The sequence below is a fragment of the Pipistrellus hanaki genome (assembly GCF_964339955.1).
Source record: "Pipistrellus hanaki genome assembly, chromosome: 13".
NCBI lineage: Eukaryota > Metazoa > Chordata > Mammalia > Chiroptera > Vespertilionidae > Pipistrellus > Pipistrellus hanaki.
Window position 1 is genome coordinate 20,042,074 of NC_140515.1, and position 21,402 is coordinate 20,063,475.

The 21,402-nt window shown below is 39.4% G+C and overlaps 1 protein-coding gene across 6 annotated transcripts in view; it reads right to left on the bottom strand.

Annotated features, from left to right (window-relative positions):
• The window catches only part of CCDC66 (coiled-coil domain containing 66), a 49,786-nt gene extending 39,770 nt beyond the window's left edge, over positions 1 to 10,016 (bottom strand). For 5 of the 6 annotated variants that reach the window (XM_084903120.1, XM_084903118.1, XM_084903116.1 and 2 more), the window contains exons 1-3: positions 9,945 to 10,016; positions 6,003 to 6,067; positions 5,312 to 5,337 (exon numbers count right to left, since the gene is read on the bottom strand). In XM_084903120.1, coding sequence (XP_084759246.1) covers positions 5,312 to 5,337; positions 6,003 to 6,067; positions 9,945 to 9,955 — 102 coding nt within the window. In that variant the 5' untranslated portion in view covers positions 9,956 to 10,016. Of the gene's footprint in view, positions 1 to 5,311; positions 5,338 to 6,002; positions 6,068 to 9,944 lie in introns of those variants that run through there. The other variant, XM_084903122.1, reaches the window with a different exon arrangement.
• Positions 10,017 to 21,402: the final 11,386 nt, after the last annotated feature.

Here is a 21,402-nt window from a genome sequence, read left to right on the forward strand (position 1 = left end):
AATTCACCAAACCCATATTGTCCTACTTTTGTAATCTCCCATCCCTTTGGCTATTTTAATACAACAAATTCTGAAAATGAGAGGTAGAAAACTCAAATGCCTACTGTATTGTAGAGTGGGTGAAACCTAGGATAAACTGAACAGTACTTTTCCGCCTAAAGGAGAACCAAGCTACAATACAAAACAAAACAAAAACAACAACAAAAACCTACACTACTAAAAAAAAAAATCTATTTACTAGATCATCCAATATTTCAAGGGAACCAAAATTGCCATGTTTTACTTTAAATTTTCCAATTTTTAGACATTGGAGACTCATTCTGGTTTTTAAAAACCACTTTGTGGATTAAGCAAATTATCAACAGACTGCAAATAAACTGAACCTAACACCTCAGTTTTCAACTACTACAGCTCCTACTAATCTTACCCTTCTTTGACTTATACTAGCTTTTTTTTTTTTTTTTTTTTTTTTTTAGGCATTGGTAGTTGAGCATTTCATTTCTCTAAGTGTCTCACTTGAACTGCTAAGTGCAATGTATTCCCTTAAATATCTTGAAAATCTTTCCCTTCTTTAACAGATCTGTTAGGATAAAACTATCCTTCATAGAGTTGCCTGAAGCCCTACAACACAAATTAAATTATATCTAGCCCACTTTTCAAAAAGTCTTTAGTGATCCTGACATGAAGTTCAAATAAATTCAAACTGAGTATTCATTTAAACTCTTCATGATTGTAAGCCCGCCAAGCTTTATGTTCTATACTTCCCAAGGTACACACTATTTCCCAAATGCTAATTATGCTTTGTAGCTCAGTATTTTGCCCACCATTTCATGAACTCAGAATACACTTCCTTACTTCTTTGACTATAAATATCTTTTTAAAAAATACATTTTATTTAATTTTTACAGAAAGGAAGGGAGATAAGAGTTAGAAACATTGATGAGAGAGAAACATCAATCAGCTGCCTCCTGCACACCCCCCACTGGAGATGTGCCCATAACTAAGGTACATGCCCTTGACTGCAATCAATCCTTAATGAGCATTCCCTGGTCTTTTCAAACGACAAAGAGTTGCTCTTTCCTATGTTTTCAAAATATATATTATTGATTTCAGAGAGGAACGGAGAAGGAGAGAAACATCAATGATGAGAATAATTGATAGGTTGCCTCTTATACATGCCCTACTGAGGATGGAGCCCACAACTCAGGCATGTGCCCTTGACCAGAATCAAACACAGGATGACACTCTATCCACTGAGCCTAACCAGCAAGGGCTGTTTTCTTCTATTTATAACCCTAATATTTTATTCTTGTATTATATAGTTATTTATCTGATACTCCCACTCCAAAAAACAAAGATTAGGTTTTATTCCTCTCTCTTAGTCTCAGAATAAAGCCAAGAATACAGCTCTACACATATATTGGACTTTTACAGTGTACTAAATCCTTGTTAAATAGAAACCTACTAACTGGAGCTCTAATTTAACTAGATTACTTTACCACATTACAATTACATCAAAAATAATATACACACAAAAAGAAAATAAATAAGAAACAAATGCAAAAACAAAGAAATATATAGAAAAGATCTTCAAAAATATTTAACAAAGTAGTAAGAAAAAACTTGGCACAAGAACACTATATATTCAGCTCAACTCTAAATACTTTTTGTAGCTTAATTCAAAGAACAATGAAAAGAGGCAACAAAAAATTGTAAACTACCAAACAAATATTCAATTATATTCAAGTTACCTAATAAGAAAAAAATGTAACCTGGATCATTTCTCTAGTGGTTATGGAATAAGATGACTTTAATAGCTCAAAAAGGAGGGTCTTTCTCATAAACATTTTTAGGTAGCATGTTGCTCTTTTACCTAGTTTAATTCTACCAATATTTTTCATAATATAAAGATAGTATCCAATGCAGTTGTTTAATATTGGCTGATTTCACAATTTTTGAGGCCAGGATCCCAAGGCCAGAACCAGAGAAAAGTAACATTTTAAAATAGGAAATGTGTAGCCCTGGTTGGCATTCTCAGTGGTTGGAGCTTCAGTCAAGGGCACTACCTGGTGGCAGGACCGATCCCCTTCCCCACTGGCACATGTGGAAAGCAATCAATCACTGTGTCTCTGCACTTAGATGTTTCTCTCTCACCCTCTCTAAAATCAACAGAAAAAAAATATCCTCACATCTGCGGTGAGGATTAAAAATATATACTACTATTGATATATAAAATGTACTTCCTAGCCCTAACTGGTTTGCCTCAGTGGATAGAGCCTGCAGACTGAAGGGTCCCAGGTTCGATTCCAGTTAAAGGCATGTACCTTGGTTGCAAGCACATCTCCAGTAGGGGGTGTGCAAGAGGCAGCTGATTGATGTTTCTCTCTCATCAATGTTTCTAACTCTCTATCCCCCACCCTTCCTCTCTGAAAAAAAGTCAATAAAATATATTAAAAAAATAAAATAAAATGTACTTCCTAGCACTAATATTGTATATATCCTTTAGTGTGTCACTACTTTAATTTTCACATGTAGAAAAAGCTGTACAAAAATTTTTAATGTTTTATATTTCAAATAATTTGTGAGATAATTTTGAGTTTAGAAATCATAAATTATTCATGACACTAAATCATTAATATTCTTTCATTTATCTTCCTATAAGCCTAAGAAATAAGGCTAGTAACTATCTTTACTTTGTATTCATTAACACAGATTCAAAATGCAGGAGAGATTTTGATAGAATTAAGGAAGTTCTCTAATCACAGAGTTAAACTTGATGATGAGAGAGTTCAGTTGTGTTTAAAGAGCACACCACGAAGATGGTAGTATTTCAACCTGTGAGGAATGGGTAAAACAATTATAGATAGGTACTGCAGGAACTTACCCAGTAGGAAAAAAGAAAAACACTATGAAGAGAGAATTCATGAATAAATTACTAAGAAAAGAAAGAATTCAACATACAGCTGCCAAAGTGTGAAGTTTGAGAAGTTAAAAAACTGATTAAAACAAAAAAAGGGAAATAAATACTAGTGTTTGGGATTTTTATTTTCTGCGAAGAAAGGGGGATCTCGGCAAGCTCTATAAATAGGGAAGAATAGCTCCCTGAAATAAAAATCAATACAGAAGGAAAACTTACATCAGTATTTTTTTTCCAGTTTTACTGAGGTATAATTGACAATTTAAGATTTGTGTATATTAAGGTATAAAACGATAATTTGTTACATGTCTACACTGTGAAATAATCACCTAATACTTATAATTAACATAACCATCACCTCATGGTTACCATTTATCAGTATTTTGGAGATCCAAAAGCAACAGGGATAAATCCAAACAATTTGCTTTACGATATATAATTTAAAATTAGCATCATCTGATACTTATTAGTTACTCTAGAAACTACAGTAAAATATCCCTAGACCACAGATAAAATTTTGTGATGATTCTACCAAAAGTCTATGACTAGTAACCTATTTATTTATAGGCATGAAAGGTATCTCCAGGTGTTCTAAATTAGTTAAAAAGACAATTAAATGTCTTCACAAAAATGGTGTAGCTAGCACGTCCATCAAGGACATCAATGAAAGAGGGAACATCTGAGAGAGAATAGAGGCTAGGGGAGGTAGAAATCATCTAATACAAGTTGCTTAAAGAGGGACTGTACTGGTTAATGTGACTCAAATAAAAACAGTTGTAATATTTTAACAGGGCAAGGGCAAGAAAAAATACAATCTGTAGTCAAACATTAAGGAGCACATAATGTATATAAGTATATACAGAGAGAAATAATTTTTATTGGTAGCTTGTGGAATTATTCTAATCATCACCAGCCATTTATCAACATGGTGGGTATTAAAACAATCTCTACCAATTGATTAAACCTGGAAGAAACAGCAAAGACATCAAGGGCTCAGAATTGTAAAGTGCCATATCATCCACAATGGGCTCCATTCATAAACATGCAAGAAAAACTTTAAGATGCTGCAAAGAAAAGGGAAAAAAGGGAATACTGTAAGGAAGAGCAGAGTAGAAATTTCGGCTGATGTTAATCTAAAAATGGAAAAGAAGAAAAAAAAAAAGAGTACAAAGTAGTGATATCAAACTTTTTTTTATAGTGGTAATGTAATTTTGTAGAAAAAGGTACTATGGCCTTAGCCAGTTTGGCTCAGTGGCTAGAGCATCAGCCCACCAACTGAAGGGTCCCAGTTTCAATTCCAATTCCTTTCAAGGACACGTACCTTGTCTCAGGTTCCCTGGCCCCGGTCGGGGGTGTGTGCAGGAAGTAACCAATCAATTTGTCTCTCTCACATAGATATTTCTCTGTCTCTCCCTTCTACTCTCTCTAAAAATCAATGGAAAAAATATCCTTGGTGAGGATTAACAAAAAGAAAAAAACACTATGGGTTCCTAATTTAAAAAAAAAATTTAGCCGAGACCGTTTGGCTCAGTGGATAGAGCGCCGTACTGCGGACTGAAAGGTCCCAGTTTTGATTCCGGTCAAGGGCACATCTCCAGTAGGGGGTGTGCAAAAGGCAGCTGATCGATGATTCTCTCTATTGATGTTTCTAACTCTCTTTCCCTCTCTGTAAAAAATCAATAAAATATATATTAAAAAAAAAATTTTAATTTTTAAATTATCATTAAGCTCAAGTTTGATCTCTTAAAGGAGAAAGCTAAATGCATGTAAGAATTTGTGAGTCAAATATACCCTTTTGGTGTGGAAAATGGCAGTATGAGGATGTAAAGTGTAGTCTAGGGCACACAGTCAATGTTGTATTATCTGTGTATTGTGCCAGGTGAGTATGCTTTTTAAAGTTTACTGCTGTCTCATCACTATGCTCTACACCTGAAACTAATATAAATTATTGAATGTCAACTGTAATTGAAAAATAAATTTTTTTAAAAATGGAATGAGTATGAAAAGAAAAAATTTTGTTTTCAAGTATGAATATATATTTTTAAACATCTTGGGAACTGTACTGTCCAGTACAGTAGCTATTACATATAAAATTTAAAATTCACTTCCTCAGTCAATAACCACCTACCACTAGTGGCTACTATATTGGAAGCACTAGTTTTAGAACATTTCCAGCACTGCTCTAGAGAAAAGGGTTCTAAAAGGCTTTTACAACAGAAAAATTATTATTCCATTCCTGCGAAAGAACCAGCCTGAAGACAAGGGAACAGTAACTTCTTACCATCACTCCTAACCCCTTATAATATTTTAGCACAGATTATTTTCAAATCACTGTAAGAAAACCACATTTTACATGTGAAAATAGGTCAGGTCAAAGTCATTTCTTTGGCTTACCTTTACAGAAATGTTTGATTGACGTTCTACAAAAGAAAAAGAAAAATTACTGAACTATCAACTGAAAACATACTAAGGCAATTATAAAAATTTGTTTAAATTAGCATTGTTTTAAGATATTAATATCAGTAGAAATATTAACCCCAAAAAGCATTAACTTGGGATCCTGAGTGTTGTTTTATATTATGGTTTAAGTATTTCTACTTCATCTTTATTTCCCAAGGTAAAATATAAACAGGTCAGGGGAAAAGAAAATAATGTAAATGAGAAGACTACCAAAGTATATACTCTTATTTTAAAATTAATATGAAAAATGGCTTTAGCAACTGTGGTCTTACTGTAGATTTAATTTTCTCAAACATTACATTCTTTACATGCACAGAACATAAATAAGTACATTTTCACTTAGGTTATACATTAGATAATTAGGATATTTGCTACATGCAAATATAATGAAGAGATATATAACACATGAACTATATTGGAACATTAAATTTCATGAATACTGACAGTGGTAAGCAGTGATGTACCTTGAATTGACTAAAAATTAATTTGAGGAAGTTAGGGTAAACTTTTTCAAAGTACCATTTAAATATCCCTCTACTACAGGTAAAAAGTCAGTTAAAGTAGTATAAATTTTATACAGGAATTTTAAAAGTTAACATTTTTAGATTCCAGTAATTTAGCATACCATATGGAGATAATATTAGCTTGGTTTTTCCATCCAGTAATTCAGTTTCAAGCTTTAAACCATCTCTGCAAAATAAAAGAAAGTTGTCTGTAAGAAACAGCAAATGTTTTAAATAATCAGAAACGATCACTTGAACCTGAGAGTAAATCTGTTCTTTTGAATTATACAGTAATCTTATAAATATTAAACCATTCTTTTAATTAAAAACACTTTAAATCTGAGATAAAACTAAAAACTACAGGGAGATGCACATTATTGAAACTTTCCAATAATTAAAAGAATTATCTTTAACCTGACACTTCATTTTGTTACTGGTAAGCAACAAATTAATTCAGTTATCATACTATCATTTAATTCTTATAACTCTAGACTGGAAAAAATAATGCTAAAACTCCTCACTTGGCAGAAACCGGTTTGGCTCAGCGGTAGAGCATCGGTCTGCGGACTGAAAAGTCCCAGGTTCGATTCCGGTCAGGGGCATGTACGTACCTTGGTTGCGGGCACATCCCCAGTAGGGGGTGTGCAAGAGGCAGCTGGTTGATGATTCTCTCTCATCGACGTTTCTAGCTCTCTATCTCTCTCCCTTCCTGTCTGTAAAAAAATCAATAAAATATATTTTAAAATAAATAAATAAATAAAACTCCTCACTTGGAGCAAAACATATCTAACTCCATTTATTAGTTTCATAATGATCTCATGATTAACATTTTATGGCACGCTTGTGCATTATTTTTTTATTGTTTGAAGCATTACAAATAGTAGTACATATGTCTCCTTTTTTCCCCCTTATCCTCCCCCCAGCCTCCCCACCCCCCTGCCTATGCCTTCACCTGCCCCCCACCCCCGTCTTATATCCATTGGTTATGTTTATATGCATGCATACAAGTCCGTTGATTGATCTCTTACAGCCCCCTCCCAACCTCCCTTGCCTTCCAACGTGTACATTATTTGAAAATGAGCTATCATGTTGCCGCCCCAGTTATTCACGGTACGAGCGTCGAGTTTCACTCTATTTCAACTAATATATATTCATATTTACTGACACATTTGTTATCCCAATAAATCCACAGAAATTATTTATATTCAAAATAATTTAATTCTTGTGTTATTTGTTAATTGTATTATTTTCCATACTAACAACTATAAATCTACTTTTGCCCTGCACTCTGTAAAAAAACTGTGGCTGCTATACATTTTTTAAAGATTTTTTAAAATTGCCGAAACCGTTTTTGGCTCAGTGGATAGAGCGTCAGCCTGCGGATTGAAAGGTTCAGGGTTCGATTCAGGTCAAGGGCATGTACTTTGGTTGCGGGCACATCCCCAGTGGGGGGGGTGCAAGAGGCAGCTGGTCAATCGATTTATCTCTCTCATCAACGTTTCTAACTCTCTATCCCTCTCAATTCCTCTCTGTGTAAAAATCAATAAAATATATTAAAAAAAAGATTTCTTAAAATTGATTTTATGGAGTTACAGCAAAAGAAACCATCAACAAAACAACAAGAAAGCCCACTAAATGGGAAAACATAATTGCAAATATTATCACTGATAAAGTTTAATCTCCAACATCTACATACAGCTTATACAACTAAATAAAAGGAAGATAAATGACCCAATTAAAAAATGGACAATGGACCTAAATAGAATATTTTCAAAAGAAGACAGAAGGAAGGCCAAAAGGCACATGAAAACATGCTCAAAGTCACTAATTATCCGAGAGATGCAAATCAAAACAACAATGCGGTACCATCTCACACCTGTCAGAATGGCGAACATCAACAAATCAACAAACGACAAGTGTTGGCGAGGTTGTGGAGAAAAAGGAACCCTCGTGCACTGCTGGTGGGAATGCAGACTGGTGCAACCACTGTGGAGAACAGTATGGAGTTTCCTCAAAAAACTGAAAATGGAACTCCCATTTGACCCAGTAATCACACTCCTAGGAATATATCCCAAGAAACTAGAAACACCAATCAGAAAGGATATATGCACCCCTATGTTCATAGCAGCACAATTCAACATAGCTAAGATTTGGAAACAGCCTAGGTGCCCGTCAGCAAATGATTGGATCAAAAAACTATGGTACATCTACACAATGGAATACTATGCTGCCATAAAAAAGAAGGAATTCTCATCATTTGCAGCAACCTGGATGGATTTGGAGAACATCATGCCGAGTGAAATAAGCTAGTCAATGAAAGAGAACCACCACATGACCTCACTCATTTATGGATAATAAAGAGCATTATAAACTGATGAACCAAAAGATATAGAGACAGTAAAGCAATAAGCAGACTGTCAAATTACAGTGGGGAGGGGAGGGAGATCTGGGGGAGATAGATCAACCAAAGGACTTGTATACATGCATATAAGTACAACCAATGGACACAAAACTCTGGGGAGGGAGGGCATGTATTGAGGGGGGGGGGAATGGTATATGTACACACATAACAATTTAATAAAAAATAAATAAATAATAAATATATATGTATATTTTTCCCCCTGAAAAAAATAATAGATTTTATGGAGGGTGAAAGAAAAATATCGGTGGCCTCCAGCACGCCCCCTACTGGGGATCGAGCCCGTACCCTGATTCGGGGGGAGAGGGAGGAGGAAGGGGATGCAACCAGCAACTCTGCAGTGCTAGGGTCCCGGATGTCCAACCACCTGAGCCCACAGGCCAGCGCCGGCTACTATCCTTCTAATTTGTGCCAGGAGACATTGTTGATAAACTTGTACATCTGTGAGGGTCTTCATAAAAACTCCTCTAAACACAAAAGTAGCAGCCCACAACGTTAATTTAATATTTCAGTTTTAAAAAAAGGGGAAAAAAAAGGTGGGACAAAAGTGACTTCCAAGAGACAAAACTAGCTCCGGCGGAGAGAGGCTGGGAAAGGTCTGGTGAGGAACACGTCGCCCCCACGTGCTGGCGAGGATAAAACCCGGGGAGAGGCGGCTGGAAGGGCTTCCCCGTGGCAGGGACACGGAGGGCTCGTGTTCACGCCGGTGAAACACACACTCTCAGTGGAACCGCCAAGCGCCTCCGCGTGGCGGGGCTGCGGGTCAATTCCCTCCGGCTGCCCCGTTTCCTCACCCCCGAATTCTCCAACAAAAGTCCTATGTGCTAATCCATGTGAAGTTGGCTGCGTTAGGGGGCTTTTCGCCTTCTTTAAAACGTTCCACTTTACTAAAACCGGTTTTGCTCATCGGCCTAAGGACTGAAAGGTCCCAGGTTCGGTTCAGTCCCAGGCTTGGTTGTGGGCACATCCCCAGTGGGGGGTGTGCAGGAGGCGGCTGATTGATGATTCTCTCTCATGGATGTTTCTAACTCTATCCCTCTCCCTTTCTCTCTGTAAAAAAAAATCAATAATGTGTGTGTGTATGTATATATATATATATATATATATATATATATATATATATATATATATATTTTTTTTTTTTTTTTTTTTTTTTTAAATGTTACACTTCTCCCTGATGAAAACAAAGGAGGCAGCAGTCCTTTTTCATCCCCTGGGCGCCTGCAGAGGGGCCTGGCCTGCGCGGCGCCCCGGAAACCCCACCGGAAACCCCGGGACCCCGCCGCGGGCGTCCACCTCCTCCGCGCGCCCGCACGACCAGCAGCCTCTCCTCCCAGGGCCCAGGGCAGGTGCAGGGAACCGGCTTGGGCCAGGCCCCGCCCCGGGAAACCGCCAAGCTTGGCCTTTCCATGCCCCCGCTCCCGTTTCCTCCGCTCCTGCACGCCTCTCCTCCCTCAGGAGGGAAAGGGGTTTAACTCAGCTGCGAAGTGGGAAGCCAGGGCAGCGGCGGGCGGTGAAGGCCGCCCGGGGCCCCGCCCACTTCGCCTCAGGGCGCCGCAGGCCCGGAAGGTTCTCTGAGGAGCCCTAGGGCCCACCCAGCCTCACGCCCTCTAAAGCGGGGGCCCCTTCCTCACCCCAAGCTTACCCCAAGTTCATGGCCTGACCTCTCGTTCCCTCCACCGGCGCCCAAGCCTCTTGTGTACGTCCGTTGCCGGAGCGGATCAAGAAGCTCAACGCCGATTGGGTGCAGAGACGCCGGCAGGCGGAGAGAGGACCAATGGGGGTTGGTGTTGCTGGTGGGTGCGCTCATCGGGGCGCAGCTGTGCGGCCACAGGCTTCCCGGGCCCCACCTGGAGCTCCCGGTCGCACACGTGGATGGAAGAGGCCCCCGCCACTCGGAATTGTGCCCGCCCCAGAGGTCAAGGCCTCAGAGAAGTGCCTCAGCCCAGGGGGAGGTGGCAAAAGCAGGGAGAAACAAAAAGCATACACATCTTTAGGAAATGAACGTTTTCTAAGTTTTATACCCCGAAGAGAGGCTTGGTTAAGTTGTACAACAAGTGAGAGATGGAAGGGAGGAAACCACTATGACGGTTGCAGGGCGTGGCTTGTGCCTTGCTCTGACCTCAAGCATGAAGCCTAGCACATTGTAGCTCTTTGTAAATGAGCAGCAACAATTGCAAGTGCTCAGCAAATTAAGCTTTTAGGTGCCAGGCGTGGCTCTAAGCGCCTCATGTCTACTATTTCAGTTTTCAGACATGATCCTAAGGCACAGAGAGGGTAAGCAACTGGTCCAAGGGTCACGCACGGATCCAGAGCCCATGCATGGCCCAATCTAGTGTTACATGAGTCTTCCTATTCATCCTCCAAATAACATCTTAAGCGCCCCCTGGAGACCACCAGCCGGTGACATAGGAGCCGGTTCTCTGAACTCCCCAATCAGGATACTAATACATTGAAGATCCCGGGTCAGTGGGAGCTTCACCGCAGACAGTTGATGTCATTAGCTTCTTTTCGCCACAGCGCCAGGCGCGGAGCAGTATAGGCAGTACATAGTTCTTAAACGATGAACAGCAAAATTAAAAAAAAAAAAAAAAATGACAACTTTATAAAATTCAACTGGATTATATTTCATGATGAAGATGCCCCTGGATGACAATGCAGTTACTAAAAGTTCACAGTTTTTTCATCTACTTTTATGTGATTTTTACAAACTATAGCTGTAATAAATTAGGCACATTGAATTCTCTTGGAATGTTCAGTGAAAACGCAGAGATTTTAAATATTTACTAGGTACCTGGGATGTAGAGAATATATTTAAGTAAACATCTGTTAACTTGCTTGACTGAATAAATAAAGACGTACCAATGTACATTTGACCCCATGTTTTATTTTTAAGGAATTCATATATATATATATATATATATATATATATATATATATATATATATATATATTTAAAGGTTAAAAGGATTTAAAGCAACATGTTAACAGATTTTTTTCTGGGAGGTAGGATGGTATGACTTTAAATTTTTTATTTTGGTTCTAACTTACTATGAAAATGTTTAAGTAAACAAAAAAATGACAGAATAGTACAATAAACACCTGTATCCTCAACCTGGATTTGACAGTTGTTAATGTTTTGCACATTTCCTTTATCTTCCTCTTTCTCTCTCTCTTCCCACAGGAGCAGGCAGGCACAGGGAAGTGGCATCCCTAAATACACATACACACACACATACACACACACACACACACACACACACACACACTTTTTTTGCATCACTATTTGCAAGTTAGTTACAGACATTATAACACTTCCCATAAACATTAAAGCATGTATCTCCTAAGAATATGATCTTCTATTAACCATAGCATTATTACGCCAAAGAAAGTTAGCAATTTCATGATAACATCAAATGTTCTGTGCCTATTTATGTTCCATCTCTATTTAACTTTCCCACTTATACTAAGAATATCTTACAGCTTTTTATTTTGAAAGCCAGAGCCAATCAAGGATTATACTTGGCGTTAAGGATCCCTTATCGATCTCTGTCTCCCACTCTCTCCCAAAAAAACATAGTATATTTATTAATAAACGATTAACCTTTACATATTTTATTTTTTGCTATAGAAATATCTATAACAAAAGTTTATATTTATTTGAACCATTTTTAAGTGTACAATTCTGTGGCACAATGTTGTGCAACCATCACCAGTATTAGTTTCCAAAACTCTTTCATTACCTCAAATAGAAACTGTATACTCATTAAGAAACAATCCTCCAATCCTTCTTTCCCCCAAACCCCTGGAAATCTCTAGTCTCATTCTGTCTCTTTATGAATTAGTCTATTCTAGATATTTCACATAAGTGGGATCATATGTTTGTCCTTTTGTACCTGGCATCTTTCTAGCATAATGTTCAAGGTTCATCTGTGTTGTGGCCTATATCAGAACTTCACTCCTTTTTATGGCCAAATAATATTATATATATATATATATATATATATATATATATATATATATATAGGAATGAATATATATATATATATATATATTGGAATGAATATATATATATATATATGCCACTTCTGTTTATTCATTCTTCTTCTATCGGCAGGTGGGTTGTTTCCATGTTTTAGCTCTTGTGAATAATGATGCTGCAGTGAATGTTGGTGTTTGTTTGAATCCCTGTGTGTTAGTTAGGGTTCTCTAGAGAAACAGAATCAATAGTGTGTATCTGTGTGTGTGTGTGTGTGTGTGTGTGTGTAGAGAGAGAGAGAGTTTTTACAAAAAAATATTTTCTGCCTGACCTGTGTGGTTCAATGGTTGAGTGTCGACCTATGAACTATGAAGTTACGGTTCAATTCCTGGTCAGGGCATATACCTGGGTTATGGGCTCAATCCCCAGTGTGTGGGGTGTGCAGGAAGCAGTGGATCAATGACTCCCTCATCATTGATGTTTCTATATCTCTCTCCTCTCCCTTCCTCACTGAAATCAATAAAAACAGATTTTTAAAAAGAAATGCTTTCTTTAAAATGACAGTAGGTTTTGAAAATTTTTTACCAAGAAGGGAAGAGAGCTTGTAACTTATTTAGTTATCTGTGACTTCCCTGACTTTAACTTTCAATTAAATTCATTTAAAGGGCAGTGCAAGACCTTCCTAAGATGATGAATGTATATATCTTGCTCACCACAAAGTAAACAAAAGTAATTATGATTATTTGAACTGTTTATATCAGTAAAAAAGCATAAGAGCCAAAACCAGTTTGGCCTGCAGACTGAAAGGTCCCAGATTTGATTCCGATAAAGGGCGTGTACCTTGGTTGCGGACACATCCCTAGTGGGGGGTGTGCAAGAGGCAGCTGATCGATGATTCTCTCTCATTGATGTTTCTAACTCTCTATCCCTCTCTCTTCCTCTTTGTAAAAATCAATAAAATACATATTTTTAAAAAGCATAAGAAAAATCTCTTCATATGCATTTATTTTGCTTAGCCACCTAAATCCCAAGTGTGTAAATCATTTCCTTCTTTAAATACTGTGTGTTTTTTATCTTTGTATGAATAAATTGCTGCTTTTATCAAGTGCCTGATAAGGTAGTCTTAAGTTAAAAATCATGTCTTTATTTTGCTTCTGGGGGTTTGTATCAGCCTGGGTCCAATCAGGAGAGAGAAGTCACACCACAATTTGAACAAGGGAACATTTTATATGAGGATTGTTAACTCTAACAGGAGATTGGTGTACTGAGAGTTTAGGTAGTAGGAAGTAAAGAGAGCTCTACAAACTATAGGAATAATAGATGTAAGAACCAGTTAGACAAAGTTCCCACGGGAGAGCCTCCTTGTGCCCAGGACTGAGGTACAGACCTTGCTGGAGGCTTGTGCCTCTCCAGGGTCCTGGAGGAATCTGTTCAAGAAGGTGTCTCACCAGGAGCCCTCCACTACAAAACTGCCTGAGCGGGTCGCTGAGCTGGACTGAGGGGGGGAGGGGGGGACTGCAGGTGGCTGTGTGCTGCCAGCTGGTGTGCTCCGCAGGAGTTGAGTGCTGGGGAGGCTGTGTGTGCCAGGGGCTGGACACTGGAGAGGCTGCCCATGCTGCAGGAGCTGGGAACAAGGGGGTGGGGGGTGTGGTTGGGGTGCGGAGCCTCATTTGCTGAGGAGCTGGATTCTGGGGACCCTGCCATGTAAGTACACTGGACTCAGGAACGGTACTCTGTTCCTGCAGTGTCTCTCCAGCCCCCTCTACCAAGAAAGCTTAACAACCTGCCAGCTACAAAGGAAACATGCTCAAAGGGCCCAGATCCACTTTTTCAGAGTAAGCATAAAGTATGAATTGGAAACTGAGCCAAAAAAAATTTTTTTTGAGCACTGTAGAATTACATTTTTGATCTCCCAAAACATTCATTGATAGCATGAATTTAATACCAATATAAAGTTTCTCAACAAAGAGCTGAATCATAACAGGAGGCTCATTCCATCATCTGATGGACATTGAATACCAACTGATTTAGGTATGAATATAGCATATTCTGCTTGAGAAGATTATGTATTTCAGGTGTGTTTACATATTGCTGTCTATTTTAGAGCTCATTTGTTTAACAGCACTCTCCTTATAATATGTAAATTTTATTAATAAAAAAAACTGACTTTAAAACATTATGATAGTAAAGTGCACAGATATTAAGAGTACAATGCAAAGAGTTTTGGTAAATTTACAGAACAATTTAAATACCACTTCAATCACAATACAGAACTGTTCTCTTGTAGCCCCGTCTATGAATTCCCTCCCCTTTCTCTTGGCAATCACTGTTCTGATTTCTTTCACCTCCAAACAGAACGCAAGTCTGCCAATACTCTGGTTTTAGTCCAATGAGACCCATATCAGACTTTTGACCTTACAGTTCTGACATAACTGTAAGATAATAAACGTGTATTGTTTTAAACCACCAAGTGTGTGACAAATTGTTAAAGCAGTAATAAAACTAGTGCCTATTCTTATTCCATAAATAAGAGCACACCTTCTTCCTAGTATAGCATCTAAAAAGAATTGAGCTCTGCAGATCTGATTGAGATTTGATCACTGTTGTGATGAACAAACTGTAGAATTTGTTTTAGGACGGTGAATGGCTTGGTATGCCCTAGCTTTCCTCATCTCACATCGTCCCCTTACTGCGCCCCACCCACCCACCCCTCCACCCCCGCCACCACCACATGCATGCAAACATAAAAGCACAAACACTCACCTGACTCGGAAAGATGTGGCCTGCCACAAATATGTTTAAGATCCCTCTTTAGCAACAGCATCGAAAGAGAAGACTTTCTCCTCCTGATAACCTAGACACCACACGCTCCTCTTTTGGTGGTGGTTTGATATTCATCTAAACCATTTTATTCTTCCATGAAAGGGCTGGAGGAGGTGGGAAAGGAATGATTGCTGATGGGGTGATGTCTCAGGGTCAATATCTTTCCTCCTGGGATTGCCTCTATCGGGTTCAATAAAAGGACCTTTATAAGCTAAAGCACACACCAAGGTTACAGTCCTGGCCAGAGACAGTGACCAGGTGCTGGGAAGAATTGTAGGAGGAGCATGTTACCATCTGTATGGAGTATTTCACTACCAAACTGACCTGTCCCGTTTTTCTTTTCTACCTCCTGTGGCCCTGCTCCTCTCCCGAGTCCTTTGACTGCTCCCCTCTCTCTCCATTTTCATGCTCACACCTCCAAAAGGGCGGCTCTGAAACCACAGCTCTCCTTCCCTCCTTGACCACAGAATCCCGGGTTGGGGGCTGCCACCAGTTCTTTCCTGGTTCTGTGGAATCACCACGAATGTAGCAGAGGCCGTGCTGGATGTCCCCCTTCCCCAGCATGACTCTTGTTGGCCAGTCGCCCTTCTTTCTGTTAAGGACACAATGGCATTCCCACCTCAGGTCCTTGGTCATATTCTTTCTCTTTCCCAAATCTCCTTACGCTCCAGCTGTGACAGTATTTGTTATTTCCAATATTTGTTCTTCCCTCTCTTATCTCTGTGTCTTTTTAAAAAAAATTGATTTCAGAGAGAGGAGGAGAGAGGGAGAGGGCGATAGAAACATCAATGATGAGAGACAATCATTGATCGGTTGCCTCCTGCACACTCCCTATTTGAGATAGAGCTCAAAACCCAGGCATGTGCCCCGGGAATCGAACCCTGACCTTCTGGTTCATGGGTTGACGTTCAACCACTGAGCCACACCATTCAGGCTCTGTATCTTTTCTTTAGCTCCCCCTCTGCCTAAAATGTATTTTTCCCAACATGAACTACAATATAATGGGACAACATAAATTCATAATTTACATATTATCTTAGACATATCAAAGAAGAGAAAACACCATGATTATATAAGACTTAGTGACAACCAAAAAGTTACCTGGGCAGCTCTGAGTCTTAAATTTGGGGGAAATACTTTTGGAAACAATGGTATCAGAATAGAGCTCTCTCCGCTAATTCCCCAGGACGAAGAGCTGTTAGCACACAGATGTCTTCACTGGCAAGCCTTGATATAGCACACAGAAGGAAAAGGTGAACACACTTACCTATTAAATGTACACATGTGCCTAGTAAAACGTTTCCCAGTGATAAACGACACTGGAGAGAGATTTCCTTGGGATGGCCGTGAGGGTGGTAGGGAGTGGGACCGGGGGACAAACACGCAGTATGGATGGTATTGATAGTACAGTAGTTTCCCCTTAATCCTCAAGTTTGCTTTTCACAGTTTCTGTTACATGGGGTCATCTGCAGTCCAAAAATATTAAATGGAAAATTCCAGAAATAAACCATTCGTAAGTTTAAAGTTGTGTAACATTTTGAGTAGCATGATGAAATCTAATACCATTCCAGCTCCATTCTACCCCAGACATGAATCATCCCTTTGTCCAGCATATCCACACTGAATACACACTACATACACTCCCCTGCCCACTCCACCTCCCCTTTTTCCCCTACCTCACCTTCTTGTTTGCTAATTAGTAGCCACCCCAGTTATCCATTCAACTGTTCTATTTTATAGTTAGTTATTGTTGCTAATCTCTTATTGTGCCTAATTTGTAAATTAAACTTTATCATAGGTAAATGTGTATATGAAAAAACTTAGTATATATTCCTATATAATAAAAGCCTAATATGCAAATTGTCCCTTCAGGTGACCAGGAGACCGGGAGTTTGAACGCTCACTATGACATGCGCTAACCACCAGGGGGCAGCACGAAACATGTTGGGCATCAACAATGCACTGTGACCTCTCGCTGGCTACCTGGGGGCGAGGGTGATGGGGATGGAGTGCAGTGAGAATGTGGGGTGTCCACCAAGCTCCCTTTCACTGCTACCCTCTCCCAGGACACCAGGGCTTGTGTGCTGGGGAAGCACCCCCACACCCTCTTACGTATATACCCCTCTACCCCCGTGCTCAGGTGCCAAGTGCCTGTGAGGAGACCACCCCATGCTGTGTAGCGTCTCCCATAGTGAGTCAGCCATAGCTGTCGGGACTGCAGGAGTTGGTTGAGCTCCCCGTGGGTTCACACAGGAGCCAGTCTATGAGGCTGGCCAGGAGAGAGCACGCTGCCTGCCCAGCTTCTGTGCAGCGCCACTGGGTGGCCCAGAGGCCCATGCTGTGCCTCAGACTGAGGAGTCCAGTCATGCTCACAGCATCTCCGGGTGGGGACTTGGGTGTCATGACTCAGGTGGAGGGGGGCGTGTGGTTGGCCCAGAGGACTAGGTGCTACCCAGGGCCCTGAGGTTAGCTGGGACCTGCCTTTCCACACCAGACACTCATGGTTCGATCGCTGGCCAGCCCTAGGGACCACAGCCATGCATGAATTTTGTGCACCATGCCTCTAGTAGTATATATAGTGTTCAATAGTATCCACAGTATCAGGCATCCACTAAGGGTCTCACAGATTCCTCAAGGACAGGTGGTGGGGACACAAGTTTAGTTACGTTATTATTTATTATTTTTTTTCATGTCATAGTAAACACACACACACACACACACACACACACACACAATTCCTCCTTATGTTTACAATACAATTTGAAATATATAACTGCACTAATTGTCCACAAAGCAGTTATACAGGCTTTCATATATATATTTTGCTTTGCTCAAGCCCAGTTTATGTGGGAGATTTTTTTTAAAAATATATTTATTGATTTTGTACAGGGAGGAAGGGAGAGAGATAGCAAGTTAGAAACATCGAGGAGAGAGAATCATCGATCAGCTGCCTCTTGCACACCCCCTACTGGGGATGTGCCCGCAACCAAGGTACATGCCCTTGACCGAAATCGAACCCAGGACCCTTCAGTCCCCAAGCCAACGCTCTATCCACTGAGCCAAATCGGTTTTGGCACTGAGCCAAACTGGTTTCGGCTATGTGGGAGATTTTCACCTAATCGTGACACAGCAGATGGCATTGTAGGTCCAGTTTCTTATACAATAATAACATGCAGACATGTTCACAGATAAAACTTACTTTAGCTGAAGAAAATGTGATTTTAAATGGTTAACATAGAAAATATACAATTACAGTGTCATAACTCTTCCTGAGGATTTAGAGACATATTTTCTAATTATATTAAACCCATTAAAAATACCTTCTTAATAAAGTGAAAGCGACTTCTTAAGCAGAAATGGGAATCATCACCTCTTAAGAGATATTGAACAACCCTCATTCTCACAAGATATGAGTGATTGTCTGAACTAGTACTTCCAGTCTGACTCTCAAATAATCCCCTTACAGAAAAGTACTTAAGAATCTTCATGTTTTATTTCCACGGCGTAAGATTACATTTTCTGCAAGACTTTTTTTTTTTTTTTTTTAAAGTTGAACACAAAGATTAAATCGATTTTTGTTTAAGAACTGTAGATAGAAAATGTTACCAGTACTTTCTGTTTGCATTTCCCAGATTCTTTCTCCCCTCCCCAGATTTTTTTGACCCTGCTGTCTTTCTCTCATTAGCAAGAACTAGAGGCAGTGCAGCCAGACACAGGAGAGTACAAGCTCTGATTAAACCCAATCAGATTCAATTCCTGCTTTGCTGCTCACTGCTGTGAGGGGAAGCTAACTGGCTTCTCCGAGCCTCAGTGTCTTTCCCTATACCACGGAGATAATAAAAGCAATTAGCCTTTGAGGTATTGTGACAATCGGTACACAATATTACCGCGGATGAGGGTCCATGGGGATTGCCAGGCTCCACCCACTCTCACTGTTACCCTCCTGGAGGGTTCTCTCATCTCCCCCTACTTCCCCTCTTACAGAAAGTGTACCAACACCCAGCACCCAGCACTTTCCCCTCCCCACCTTTGGAGCTGCCCTTCATTGGGCCCTGATTGTTTTCCTTTCCCTCTCATTCTCTCGCCTATTCTGAAACTCTTCTCTCTCATGTTGCTCACCAGTGTCTTCGCTTGCTCCCAGTTTCCAAAGAAATTGGTGACAGACCTTGTTTATCCCTTCCCTGCTGGGGACACAGCCATCTTCTTGTTGGATCCACCCACCTTTCTCCCTGCTCCCCCCAAAGGCCCAGGGGAACTGAGAACTCCTTGCTCCATCCAGAAGATTGGCCAGATGGGCTTTTCTCCCAAGGTTAGAAGTATTTGAAAATGGGCCACTTCAGAAAGATGTTTGGAGGCATTCAATCATTATAGAATTTCCATTCAGTGCGAGAGATTTTTGTGCCAGTTTAACTTTGTTATTTTATTTTGTATATATTTTTGAAAGCTTTGTTAATTTTTCTAGAACATAAACTATATGTCACAGCAAGAATTACCTAACTTTATTTTACAGAGAATCATAAAAGTTTTAATCATGATATTCTTCTTGAACATAGAACAACAAAAACAACCAATTGATTGGTTGTTTCACTAGTAACATGTTGAAATAAGCTCCCACTTACTATATATTAGACATAGTGCAAAATAACTTAAAAGTGTTACTTCAATTTCTTCCTAAAAAATAAAAACTCAACTGTAGATACTAGAATTATCTCTATATTACAGATAAAACTGAGACTTAGAGAAGTTACATGACTTGAGTAAGGTCAGACAGTAAATAAGGATAACCTACCATTACTATTATTTTTTATTATTGAGCTGTAATTGATGTATAAAATTATATGTTTACAACATAATGATTCTACAATATATATGTATACTTTGCAAAATGATCAACACAATGAGTCTAGTTCACATCCATTGCCACACATAGTTATAATTTTTTATTAGTAATTTTAAGATCTACTCTTCTAGCAACTTTCAAATAGGCAGTACAGTACTATTAGCTATAATCACTATGCTACACATTACATCCATCGGACTTATTTATACTATAATGAGAAGCTTGTACATTGTGACCACCTTCACCCATTTTGCTCCATGTTTACTATTCTCTGATAAGTAGTCTGTATGAGGCTAATGTTCCTGATATTGGCCACTTAGCTTCTGAATCAAATCCATAGGTTCATCTTTTTAAAACTAGTTTTCAATTGTCAAAGAGCTTATTCACACATGAGTTTATTAGGATCTTTTTCTTCTTTTCCCTCCTCACCTCCAACAAACCTAGGTACAAACTCCATTGACTTTAACTCAGAAATGCATCTCACATGGATCCAGTTCTCTCCCCCTCCTCCTATTTCAAGCTAATATCACCTCTGTTTCTCAAATGGTGGTAACAACATCCTAACTTCTTCTCTTCTGTAAATATGCTCTACTTTTCTACGTGCATTAACTGCCTCTTTCACCCCATGTAAAATCCATGAGGGCAAGGACACTCTCTTGTTCAATACTCTATCACTATATCTCAGTGGGCATATAAAGAAAGTACATTCTTTACCCTGTTAGAATATTCTATATATTAGTGGAAACAGAGAAATAAGCAGATATATATAATACAGAGTGATAAGTGCTGTAAAATGGACATGCACAATATTTCGTTCATAGGGTACAATAGGCAGGGGAGCAATTCCACTTGGTGGCAAAAGTTTTCATGTGCTAAAAAAGATCTTCTAGGTTAAAAAGAAGTGTTCACCCGGTGGAAGAGGAGAAAGAATATTCCAGGCAGAAGAAACAATGTGGGCCAAGGCCTGGAGGCAGGTGCTGGTAAGTGCTGATTAGTGGGATGAAGACTATGAATACCTTGGTTTGGTTAGAGCCAATGGAGCATATGGGGAAATGGCAGAGGTGGGGGCAGTAGAGGGATGGGCCTCGTCGTGAAGGCATAAACAATTGGGGTGCTATAAAAGGGTCTGCAGCAGGGGAATAACCAGAGATACAGAAGATATACTAGTTTTCAACAACCTGGCTAGTGTTCCCTGAGTTGAGCATTGTCCTGTGTACTGAAAGGCCATCAGTTTGATTCCTGGTCAAGGCACATACCCAGGTTTTGGATTCAGTCCCTGCTCAGGGTTTGTATAAGAGGCAACTGATTGATGTTTCTCTCACATTGATTTTTCTCTCTTTCTCTCCTCTTTCTTTCCCTTCTCACTTTAAAATCAGTATGTGTATATATATATATATATATATATATATATATATATACACACACATATATAGATAGATAGACCCAAATTAAACTCCTACA